The sequence below is a fragment of the Anas platyrhynchos genome, chromosome 1 (genome assembly GCF_047663525.1).
Source record: "Anas platyrhynchos isolate ZD024472 breed Pekin duck chromosome 1, IASCAAS_PekinDuck_T2T, whole genome shotgun sequence".
Taxonomy (NCBI): Eukaryota; Metazoa; Chordata; class Aves; order Anseriformes; family Anatidae; genus Anas; species Anas platyrhynchos.
The window spans coordinates 73,505,697-73,518,529 of NC_092587.1; the positions used below are offsets into that span (position 1 = coordinate 73,505,697).

General features: G+C 37.4%; 1 protein-coding gene across 3 annotated transcripts in view; it reads left to right on the forward strand.

Moving 5' to 3' along the window:
* Positions 1 to 12,833, forward strand: part of SULT4A1 (sulfotransferase family 4A member 1) — a 36,164-nt gene that overhangs the window by 18,463 nt on the left and 4,868 nt on the right. For all 3 annotated transcript variants that reach the window (XR_003494991.3, XM_021278973.4, XM_021278971.4), the window contains 5 exons: positions 5,369 to 5,499; positions 6,939 to 7,019; positions 7,129 to 7,255; positions 9,757 to 9,851; positions 10,882 to 11,020. Coding sequence is in view for 2 of the 3 variants with exons in the window: in XM_021278973.4 (XP_021134648.2) it covers positions 5,369 to 5,499; positions 6,939 to 7,019; positions 7,129 to 7,255; positions 9,757 to 9,851; positions 10,882 to 11,020 (573 nt within the window). In the remaining variant the exon portion in view is untranslated. The remainder of the gene's footprint in view (positions 1 to 5,368; positions 5,500 to 6,938; positions 7,020 to 7,128; positions 7,256 to 9,756; positions 9,852 to 10,881; positions 11,021 to 12,833) is intronic.

The window sequence follows — 12,833 nt, forward strand, 5'->3', positions numbered from 1 at the left end:
TATAATTTTTATTATTAAAACATTAAGTGATAAAAATAAAAATCCATGTTCTTAGGACAGTTGGAATTCCAAGGTATAGGAGAACAAGGACATATGGACTTGAAGAAGAGAGATTTTTATGGTTGGTTTTTATGGTTTTTATTCATTTTCCTCTAATGGAAAAATCTGATTTTCCCTCCCCTGCTATAGGACAAAGATGAATTTGCCATATTTACCTGCAGATGTACACTGAAATTAGTGAAAGGGGAATGAGCTTGCAGGCAATTATAATTGTGTGTGAGAATTGTTTTACAGCACTTGCTAGACCAATCTGTAACAGCTTTGCAGCCCTCATTTTTAATGAGCACTCTACGTCTACCAATGCTATAAAAAATCCACATATCAGTCATAATGGGTCTGTTACATTGTATTAGTTGAAACTTGATCAAGCACTGGTAGATCAAATGAGGTGCAACCAATTGGGAGTACTACAAAATTGTTAATATTAACATTAGTATTTATTATGTTTTTCAGTATGACTTTCCTTACAAGGGATGAATAGAAAGAATATACAAAAGACCTTGACATCTTTGAGTTGCAGGCTTGTCCCATGTTAGTAGGGGGGAGAAAACTGAAATAAACTACAATAGAAACAATGGAGGGAAGGAAAATTTCACTGGAGGCATCCATCTTTGTATCTGCCACTTCACTTGGAAGAAATCTGTGAGGTGCAAAAGCTGCATGTGAGTGTGCCAGTGACCAGAAGGTACTTAGAGGAGCCAGAGAACATCTGCCCAAAACAAATAATGCTCTCTCTTACAGAGGCTGTATTTCATGTTGAAAATAACGTATAGAAACAGAAAGGAATAACTGGGAGGTGTTTCAAAGTTCTGGTTATCTTGCTATGCTGTCTGGTTGCTGCTGGAGCAGTTAGACTTACTGATAAGCAGGGACATTACGACTGTGAACTAACATTGCTAGTGTTGCTGAGGCACTGGCCTTGCAAGAGGGTTCCCATTCATTGCAGGGGTTTCTGTAGGGGTGTTTGTGGGGTGGAAGGATTCTTAGTGAGTCTTGATTCTGTATGTCATTAGGCTGCAAAGGACAGCACAGCCCAACTAGCACAGTTTCAAACTGCTGTGATGTACAGTTTCTTTTGTACATGCCCTTATACAGAGTAGAAATATAGGTTCATGGGTAACTTAAAAGGATCTCTTAAAAACCTGCAGGTTCTGGCAGTAGCTTATTATTGCTGTTTTCCCATCCCATCTCTTTCCAGATATTATATGATAAATTGGAACAGTGCTTCTCCCGTGGCATTGTATAGACATAACAGAAAAGCTTGTCAGGGAAGAGTGTTTCTTGGGTACAGCACTTGCACTTTGAAGTTCCTCTGCTGACTAGGTTCATTTTAGTTGAAATTGGATAGGCATTAATGAGTTTCACATCTGTTTTGGCAATATGACCTTGGAGTTAGCAGGGACAGTAGTCTTCTAGGATGAAATGTGGATTTGCAGCAGTTAGAAGAAGGCAGAATAGAATCACTGGGTACTTACGAATGTTGCATCTGGTGCCTCATGCCCAAAGGCTGACAGATTTATCCTGTTTGTCTGTGACTGTTCACTCTTTCTGTACCATGCCAGGTGAGGCATGCAAGTACAAGTGCATGCATTCATAAACACAAGGAGAAGGTGATGAAATATACTAGAGAATTCACAAGATCCCCTGATTGGCTCCAAGAAAAAACTTTGGCTTTATATACATCAATGATAGCTTTTCCACTTAGTGACCTGCTTCTTTAATTTCACTTAAAAAGTGAGGAGCCCTCAAGTGACAATGCATCATGGTTGGCAGCCAGGCTAGAAATCTAGGGAGTATAAAGGTAAGCTCTGCACTTTTTTTTTTTCTCTTTAGCTTCCTTTATTTTATTTTCTTTGATTTTCTTTAGCTTTCCTCTTCTCTCCAACAAGTGTCATTATTGCCCCTTTTACTAAGAAATTTTCTGTAACATTTCAATCTGCCCAGGTTTTGCGATAAACAGGGATTATCAGAGGGATTAAATCAGCTTTAATACCCAATTCACATAATTTCTTTTGAAAACCTAATTTTCAGCAATTTACTCTAGGTCCAACCCCATAAAATGGCAGTTCTCATACTTCACGGACATCAGTTTATGTCAGTTGGTTTAAATAGACCATTTCTATATGCTTTATACCCAGATGGGAAGTCAGGGGCAACAACAGAAGACTCACATTCACCTTCCACAGTGGCAAATTTAATAAACTTTGTTAGCCCCAGTGTAGGCTCGGGCATCTAGAAAACAGAGTAGAAAATCCTGCCCTAGGATTTAGGTCTGGAATTTGGGCTGCCATTTGTCTCTTGCTAGGCTAAGCCAACATTTCTAAAGCAAACAAATGTTCAGCTTTGTTGATATCTGTAATTTCGATCTGAGTTGTTCTTAATCCTAATGGAGATGTGAAAAGGTTGTATATATATAATTTTATATAAATGTTTTTAGTTATTTTTTCTTTTTAAACAAGTTTTTTTTTTTTACATGGAGGAAATCAGGTTGATAACTTTGTACCTGAGGCTTGTGTTTGTGGTGAGGATAAATGAAAAGGATGACAAGTACAACAAAATCAGAGTTCTCAAAAGTTAAATCACTGCTTTTGATTGGCATTAAGACATGATATAAAATGATTTTTATGGTATAAAAATCATAAGCAGGATAAATTGAGTACTAATGTAGAAGAAAATCAGGCTAATATATTTGGTGTCAAAAGCGAAAACTAGCACAGAGTTCATGGGTGGGAGAATTCAGGATCAGAGATCCTAATGCATCTGTAGGGAGGAGAAACTAACCTGCTGGCTGGCCAGAAGCCAAGTAGCTATGCTATCAGTTTACAGTCCTCCCTGTTGTAGAAGAGTTTGCAGAAATATTGATGACTATATGAATTAGAATAGGATACTAGAGTATGTGCAGCATCCTACTGAATCATAGAATCATGCGTAGCTATAGTAGTTTATGTATATGTGTGTATGGATACTTATTATTAGCACTGAGGTTCATAGATTCAAAGTACTGTCTTAAGATCAAGATTTTTTTGTCTGCCATGTGCCCAGCATTACTCTTAATGAATAATTATTTTTGATGGAAGCACATTTAGATGAAAACAGTGAAGACTTCTGAACTTCCAGAGGCTCATATTCCTCCAAATCAGAAACCTTCTTCCCCATTCCTCCTGCAAACTATGTGGATTATAAGACATTTAGTAGGTCTTTTCCTATCTCTCCAGTGCTTCATGGATCTTGCTGGCAAACAAGGCAAGTCTAGTACATGGCCACAGATCTGAGCAGAACTAGGTAAGGCCATGGGGAATGTTCTTCTCAGCCTTTACCTCCTTCTAGTTACCTGGTTGACTTGGTGAAGAGCTGTGAGGGAACATGCTGCTTTCCTGAATTTTTCAGCATAGTCCTGCCTCAACCATCCTGTATTCAGAGGCATAGTGGAAATGGTGTCTTTTTGTCTAGAGAGCAGCTAAGAGGAGATAGATTGAGACTTAGAAAGTCCTGGTGTTGGTATTTATCCCTACACAGTTATTCCTTTTCCTTTCATGGAACAAGGTTGCTGTAATAGCTTTTTTTCTTTTTTTTTTCTTTTTTTTTTTTTTTTCAAGCAGAATTGGAAATACAGAAATAAATTACAGAGAACCAGGATGTCTTCTGTCAGAATAAATATTTAATGAGAACAAGGGTTGTGCTTATTCAGAGTCACAAGGACTGATACTGAAGTACCCTATGTATCTTAATTTTAATACATGAAATATATGCTTGGACTTAAAAATGCAGAGTGAACAGCCTCAAAGGCAAGTGTGTATTAAGTCTGTGACAGCTGTCTCTGAGTGATGATAATGTAAAAGTTTATTTTTTTCAAGCAATTTTAATTTACTCACCAATCAGTCAGGAAACAGAAGTGTTAAAGTACTTATTTTCCAAAGCAATTTTTAGAGAGGTGTGTTCTTTCATATTTCATCCAGACTGTGTTCACTGTAACCAGCCTCTACAGTATGCAAATCTTTTTTTTCTTACTCCTAGCATAGATTTAAAAAAAATAATAATATGAATAATGATACAACAATTTTCTTTTTGTTGGAAGAACATACAGGAATTTGTGCTTTGTTCATGTATCTTTTTTCATGTGTACAGTCATAATATCTAACATGAATTACTTAATGAATTTACGAATTACTTGCAACTTGCAAATTATTTTCAACATAAATGGGACCAAAAGGCATGATTTCTAAATTTGCAGCTAGTTTTTCCAAGGTCATGAAGCAGATAGGTTTGGGTTATTTGGTCCTTTAGGTAACAAGAGAATAAATCCTGGTTTAGTTTTCCTTACTACTCATAATTGTTAAAGAATTGGTAAGTCTGTCGCAGTATCCAGGATTTCCCATGTCCACATGACTTGTCTTTTAAACCATGGGGTCCCTTGACTGTTAGATCAACTTGATCTCGTCTCATTCTGTTTCTCCATCTCACCAAAAGCCCATGCTTTTCTCTTTTTAAGGCCCTGGTGAATATCTCTGAATTTTGTTAGTCTGTTTAGAGTGTTTCCTGCTTTCCAGTCCTACCCACCTGAAGGTGAAATCAGTTGAAATAGTTTCCCTGTTCAAACTTATGTTTGGAATACCTTTTAACTTTCCAATGTGCAGTCATTAAGGCTATATTATTTATTGGTTGCTTTTTAAGTGTCTTCAGACTGGAGAAAGGTACATAATTAGGGCTTCTAAAGCTTATGACTAACTCACTACACATTGATGTGGTCGGTGGTTTATCCAATCCATAAAATGGAAGTATAAATAGACTCAAATAAGTATATAACAGTAGAACTGCCTACAGTTTAGAATAGAGGACACTGTGGCTGTTTCCTGGTATGGTCACTATAATGCAACTTGGTCACTATAATGAACTTGGATGACCTCTGTCAGCTTCATTTTTTTTTTAATATCTAAAAGTGAGATAGTAGTATTTGCCTAACTAACATTCATAGGGTAAGACTCAGTATATATAAAATGCTTTCCAGTTCAGGAAAAATACTTTTCCAAGTCAGGTAAAAGGACCGGGAAACAAAAACATAGTTATATTTAAGTTACCACCAAAGATAAACCTCAGATATTCTATGTGAAAGGAGATATTCACGTATTAAAAGAACAAAGCAAAGGGAGCAGACATACTACATGAAAACAGTAGCTATACACTGAGTTCAGAGCAGACTTGTAAGGACAAAAGTTATCATTATTTGTATGTCTAGGTCTCCCTTCATATGCTTCTGTTTAGATAAGAACTGTAATACAATCTGTTCTCTTTCATTGTTTGGTTTATGCAGGCACAGGCTTGCTACAGGAAGTGGTTTATCTAGTGAGTCAGGGAGCTGATCCAGATGAGATTGGACTAATGAATATAGATGAACAACTTCCAGTCCTAGAGTATCCTCAGCCTGGTCTGGACATCATCAAGGTACAATGTATTGCAAAGAAAGTCTTTCAGCATTTGGATATCTTTTTTTGTAGACTCCATATTTGTCACTTCATCTCATCCTGTGTCCTTGTCCTTTTCATCACTGGACTTGCTCAGTTTGTAGAAATGATTCAGAATATTACTGGGTTATTTTGAAGTTGCTTTTATTAAGCTTGTTTATACTCTATGTAAAGTCTTAAAACATGTTTCTCAACATCCTAAATATCTTGAGAATGGATTTCTTGAATAAGAGAGTTCTAAGCCTCCTTTCCTTGGAAGCTCCCCAAATAAGACTGATTTGCTTTGATCCCTTTCTTGAATTTGCAAAAGAACTATACAGAGATCTGTGGATCTATAGACCCTGTACTTTGGATTTGCATGTCTAGATCCTTAGAGACCTAGGGTCTGTGAATCTGTAGACTCTGTAGTGTACCTAGAGGAGTTTGGAATATTCTACCTGTAATGATTTCCGTGTTATTAAGAATCACTCACACTAGTGGCATGGCATGTGTGATTTTATTATTGCTGTAACTACTTTAAATACAGTCATACCTTGGAATGATTAGCCAAAATACTAGGCTCCATTCTAGAACTTCTACAGTGCTTAATGAATTGCGCTAGCTAAGGCTGGCATGGATAGATCTAAGCTAGTTCTGGTCACTGACAACTGCAGCATCAGCCTGCTTTTAAGCTGAGAGCATTTAGAGGTCAGAGGTTGCTTTTCTTTTTCACTGTGTGACCCTATTCCAGTGAAACCTCAGTGCTACTTCAGTGCAAATATGTGGTGGCAGTAGTGAGAGGTTTAGTTTGAGGCTACACATTATGAATACTATGTGCTACCAACTTGATCTAATACTAGTTTATGCAGCTTTTAACTCCTGAGAGATTGTGTCATAAGACATTTTTTTCTGAAATTATGATAGAAAAATGCTTTCTGTTTTGAAAAGTGTTAATATACTCAAGATAAACCTCTCGATTGTCTAGGCCTATTTTTGAGGAAAAAATAAATTGCAGGGTTATAATTTATAAGTTAAGAAGTTAAGGATTTTCTGAAGCTCCTCATTTAGAGCTGCTTTTTTTTCCCCCCCCCCCCCCCCCACAGAATTTTAGTGGAAGTATTGGAGGAAACAAAGTTAGTGTTACACCGATAACACTTTTCTTGAGAAGGTCCTACAAGTGGAAGTAGTTTCAAAACAAAACAAAAACCCCACACAACAGTTTCTACAATTTCTGCATATACACATTATCTGTCCTCTTGATTTAAAAAACAGATGCAATTCCCTTACCTAATATCTAGTCGCAGACCCCTATTAATTTAATAAGTGACTTAGCAAATGTAACTCAGGACAGTAAAGGACATCAAGTGTGACGGCTCAGGACAGCTCAGGATGTACCAAAAAATAATACACAATAAGAAATGTTTCTTTGCTTTATTTTAGGAACTAACATCTCCTCGCCTCATAAAAAGCCACCTACCATATCGTTTTTTGCCTTCAGACCTCCATAATGGCAATTCAAAGGTAAAAATTAATTCATGTTTATTTAACTGAACTAGTAGCAGTTGTTTACATGCTTTGGGAAACGGGGGGAGGGAACTTTCATTAAGATGATTTTCCCTCACTGTTGTAGGTAATATACATGGCTCGCAACCCCAAAGACCTGGTGGTGTCCTATTACCAGTTTCACCGCTCCCTAAGAACCATGAGCTACAGAGGAACATTTCAGGAGTTCTGCAGAAGGTTTATGAATGACAAGTGTAAGGAGCATGTGCACATGCTGTTACACATGTATTTTCATCTCTGCATTCCCTCTGCAAGTACAGAAATGAAGTGGATAAAGGTGCAGTTGTTTTGTTTATAGAGCAGGGAGGTTGCTACAGATAAAGCACTGCATGGACTTAAATGGATGGAGTTCACACATGGACTGTGTGAACTGTGGCTATGCCTTCTTAATAATTGCCTTACAATTACTCACACCATGGGTTCGATACCATTCTACTTCACTCAGGCAAATTCTGGTCTACTCTATTTTTTAAAATTCAGTTTGCAAGGCAGTGGGTACCCTGTAAAAAGTGGTGAATGTGCCTGGCACCTGTTGCTTTCAGTTCTCTATGCTTACCTACTTCTGAGTAGTCTTTCTGCTCCTGAAGAAACATTTGCTATGGTAATTCCTTTAGTATTCTTATTTAATTCTGAAACTTGAAATTTGTGGCTAGCAAGATATCTGTTAATGCACAAATATTTCTAGTTTGCATGAGACTGAGCTCATGGAGTACATCTGTAGAAATATATCAGTAAGTTGAAGTGAGCCCCTGTAAGAAAGCAGCTGTAGGCTGCTACTGTCTGAATATATACTACTTAAATGAGAATACATTACAGCAGCTCAGTAGATGGATACCAAGTAACTACTTTGAGCAAGGGCTATATTGCGACACACCCACCAACTGTTCCCATTCCAACTGCACTACCCTAAGTAGTTCTGTTGCACCAAATCAGTAAACTTAGGGGAGAGGGCAAGCCCTATGTTCTCATGTAACTGGCTATCATTGGGCTTTTTGCTAACGGATTGCTACATGTTGTAGCTAGTGAGATTAAAAAATAAATTATTAGCAATTTTTTTACTGCTTTATTTTTCTACAAAATCTTCTCTATGATACCCTAATGTGATGCTAAGAAGCCACCAGACACCTTGTGATCTGCTCTGAGACCAGGATCTCTTCTAGATCCAAACTTCCTTAAAGTTAGTGTATGGAGGGCTTGATGCTAAAGAAGCAATATAATACTAAAGGGAATTAAAAATTAAAAGCCTGCCAGTGGAGGTTAGTTAGGCTTTATAACCTTTGTCATTTTCTTTTGTGCAGGCAGGGTGAATGATCTCCTTCTGTTCTAGTTCTGTTCTGTTCAGTTTTTTCTTCTACATTCCCCAGGAATGGGAATCTTGTCTGTAGCCTGTGAGCATGAACTACTGGACTGGAAACGTATGAAAGATATATTAAAAGACCTAATATAGAACGGAAGTTCTGTATTCTTTTTCATATGAAACTGACTTCTGTGCATTGAAAACTTTTCATATACTGAAATGATATTGTTCTTTTTCAAAGGGAAAAGGCAGCTTCAAAATACAAAGCTAAAATGTTAAATGTTTTCTAGTGCTGTTTACTATAAACATGACTAAAAATACTGAGAAAATGTGTAAAACTGCTCACCATATTTGCTTGCCTCCTGCCTTGATTATATGACATACTTTTGGGGAATTTATCACTGGTAAGAAAGTAATATCCAGAATGCATTTCTCCTCCAGTTTTCATTTTGGTAATAATAGCAGCAAAAGATACTCTCTGGGTAATAAATGCTAGTGTCTGTAGCTCTGCTGCACACATGTAGACGGACTGAAATCAGCACAAATATGGACTGTATCAGAGAACTGGAAAATAAAGAAAGAAAGTTTGGGGTTGTGTGTGTGTGTGTGTGTGTGTGTGTTTTTGAATTTCTAGTAACCGCTGCTGGAGCAGAACTGGGAACTTAGGCCTTCCCAGTGTAGCACCTTGGCTACAGTATTCCTGAGACCATGTTCTGGCGTAACTGTGTCAGTTGCATGGAAGTACTAAGAAAGTTACAACAGAAGAGAATAGGCCTTAAATTTTAGAGTGTACAAAAGATGTAACGATAAATAGAATACTCTGTCAGTATATCTTCAGTTTTCTGAGAATGACAGTGGAGAAAACATATAGGTCTCTTTCCTCAATACTTAGCTAATTAAGAAAAGATTATTGCTGTTAGCAGGTTTTTTGTCCATCATAAAAGATGCTCTATGGAACTTTCCACTAGTGAATATCTAGCTTCAAAATGATGGAAGGTGCAGTGTGATAATGCTAATTGCAGAAATTCACACAGGTTAAAGCCACTAAAAATTTGCCTTCTGCAAAACTATCTATATAATTTATGTTTATGTTGGCTCCACTTCTGTGCAGTAGTCAGGCATTACTAATACTGAGCTCTAGAGTGGTTCATAGTGAAATATAGTTACATTTTCAGTTGAACATTTTTTCTTTGACAGGCTAGCTCTTTTGAATATTCCAAACTGATAGAAACAGTCTTTTTTAATTAAATTCATTGATGTGCATGGAAGTGGGTCAAAACTAGGTGGTTCTCTTGTGAGCTATGAACCTCTCCAATTATTTTATTTCTTTCCTTTTTTTGAAAAGGAATTAATAACTTTTTTTTTTATATGCCTATCATAATATCTTCTTACCTGTAGTAGGATATGGTTCTTGGTTTGAACATGTCCAAGAGTTTTGGGAACATCACATGGATGCCAACGTGCTTTTCCTCAAATATGAAGATATGCACAAGGTAGGTTACATGTAGCAAAGAGGTATTTTAATTGCTTTTAGCATTGCAGAATTTGAAACATATGAAGGGAAAAAAATGGTTCATGTTTCCATAGTTGGGCTTCCTAATGTCTGATAGCATTTTTAAACTGCTGGCATTCAATTCATTCCATGGACTGTCAGCACTTTTGTAAAAGCAGTAATTTACTCAGGAATACACCTGCATGTCTAGGTGCTCCATTGCTCACACAGAAGGCAGAGAGGTGTAACTGCTCAATGCTTGCTACCCTCAACATTTGGTGTTCACTTAAAATAAATGTCTTACAGTGTGTGTTGTATCAATGAGAACAGAGGTATCACTCTCTCATCAGGGGGTTTATCCTATGTATTCAGCGTTTATTCGCATTTATTCTGATTATTTAGTTGTTCTTACTATCATATGGTGAGCTATCTGAATAACGATTGGGGATGATCATGTAGCATAAGGTGAACATAATTCTAACGTCCTTACAGTGTGTTGGATAACAAATCCACTGTATTTTAAATCAGAATTGTAATGGAAATACTACATAGAACATCAATTTCCATTTCCTATTGCAATAATATATTTTTGAGAATTAGTGAAAATATTTCAAAATGCACATCTATATAATTTGAGCTTGTATTTTTTCTTAAACCTTGTCATGGAGTTGGATGCTAGAAGTTGTAATATAATCATAATAATGTTAATAATTCAGTAATGATGATTTCAAACCCATTATTTTGAATAACAGTATATTCCTAACCCCTCATTGAGGGATGCTGCTGAAAGCTGGTAGCATCACAGCATCACTCCGTTTCCTATCTCTTCTCCCCTAATTTACTTGGATTATGTGGGTTTACTTTCAGCAAATAGGAAGATGGGAAAATTTTTATGGTAATGTTTCTGCAACTTTTTCATTGATATTTTTTGCACTCATCAGAATGTAATTCACTTTGAAGTATTTACACTCATACAAAAAAATCATTTAAAATACTGTAAAATAAACTCATCTTTAAATGCTCTCTTACAGGACCTAGCAACAATGGTTGAACAACTCGTGAGGTTCTTGGGAGTTTCTTATGACAAAGCACAGCTGGAATCCATGGTGGAACACTGCCATCAACTCATCGATCAGTGCTGTAATGCAGAAGCCCTTCCTGTTGGCAGGGGTATGTTTAAAACCCACAGTAAAACTTAAGCGTGGAAGTTGAAAGAAGCATCTGACAGCTTAGTAACATCCAAGATATACTAAGATGTTTGCAAAATATTGCTCTATAAATGATGCGAGGAAACTGGTACAATTTTGAGGTTTGTTTCGGAACAAAGTCAGGTGGAAGTGATTAAAAGAATGGAAACATTTAAGATCAACAGTGCATATTGAGCATCATCCAAACTGCTCTGTTGGAGAAGACAAGATGTCTTTGGCTTACTTCAGCTGATTGAGCTGTTGATGCTGGGAAGATTGCTTGGCTCCTTCTGACATTTGGCACTCCAAAGCCCATACAATTCCATTTGTCCTGGCCTAAACCCTTGTGTTTTGTTTTATCAGATCTTCTAGAATAGCAAATCATTCTAGTTTCAAGGCATCAAATGACAAGAACTTCTAGTTTTCCTTATGTCCTTTTTTCATTGTCTGTCTCAGCTGTTTAAAATGTGTGTAGCTTATAGACGTTTATTCTTTTGAGGTCTTTCTCTAGGAACCTGAAGTGTCCTTTGATCTGTTTATACATCTGTATTTCAACAATGCCAAGAAATCAAGTCCTTTCTCAGTCTTCTTTCTTATAAGCATAGGAAAGTGGACTCAAGAAATCTCCCTCTACATATTTTCTGTGGGCTGCTGTACAACACTTAAAAACAAGAGCATAAAGAATGAGACAGATTTCCTATGTCATTGTCACAAGTGCCTTGTTCAGGATAAAAATCACTTTATGCACTAATTTAATTCATTTTTAAGTTTAACTTTGTTTCCCTCTCCCTTTTTTGTCTATCTGTGGCCACGTTAGCACGTTTTGCTACAGCATCAAACATGAAGCTCATGCTTATCGTGACCACACAGTCTTTTCAGAGGAACTGATTAAAAGGTTATTGTCCCTTATTCAGGGAGCATGACCTGAATGCTTTGTTCTTAAGTTTCTGTGTAGGAGTCCCTTCCATACTACTTCTCTCAGCCAATCTTCTTGTTATGTGCAAATTTTATTAGCTGTAATTTTTATAATTCTAAAATCTCTGATAATCTCTATCAAATATCATTTGACTGCTGATTTTGAGTAAGCCAATTGTTTACTCATTTATCATGCATTTTACTGACTGGGGGGGGGGGGGGCAGTGTTAACCTTGGCTGGCTGCCAGATACCTGCCAAGCTGCTCTCTCACTCCCCTTTCTCAGTGATACAGGAGGAGAAAAAAGGATGAAAAAACTGAGTCAAGATAAAGTTGGGGAGTTTGCTCACCAGTTACCATCATGGGCAAAACAGACTTGGCCTGGAGAAGATACAGTCCTTCACAAATTGGTCCAACATGGTTCCTTCCAGTGGGCTGCAGTTCTTCAAGAACTGCTCAAGCATGGGTCCTATCCATTAGGTACAGTCCTTTAGGAAGAGCCTGGGTGCCAGTGGGCTGCAGCGTGGATTTCTGTTCCGACATGGTCCTCCCATGGCTGTGGGGGAACAACCTGTCTCACCACAGTATTCTACATGGACTGCAAGGGAATCTCTGCTCTGGCATGTGGAGCATCTCCACCCCCTTCTTTTTCACTGACTTTGTTGTGTGCAGGGTTGGTTCTCTCGCATTTTTTTTCTAACTTTTTTCACAGCTGCTTCACAGCAGTTTTTTGTCCCTTTTTAAATATGTTATCACAGAGGTACCACCAGCTAATGGTGCTCAGCTTTGGCCAACAGTGCTTTGGAAACAGCTGGAACTGATTCTGTCCAACATGGGCAGCTCCTTATCTTTTCTCACAGAGGCCAGCCTTGCAGTTCCCCT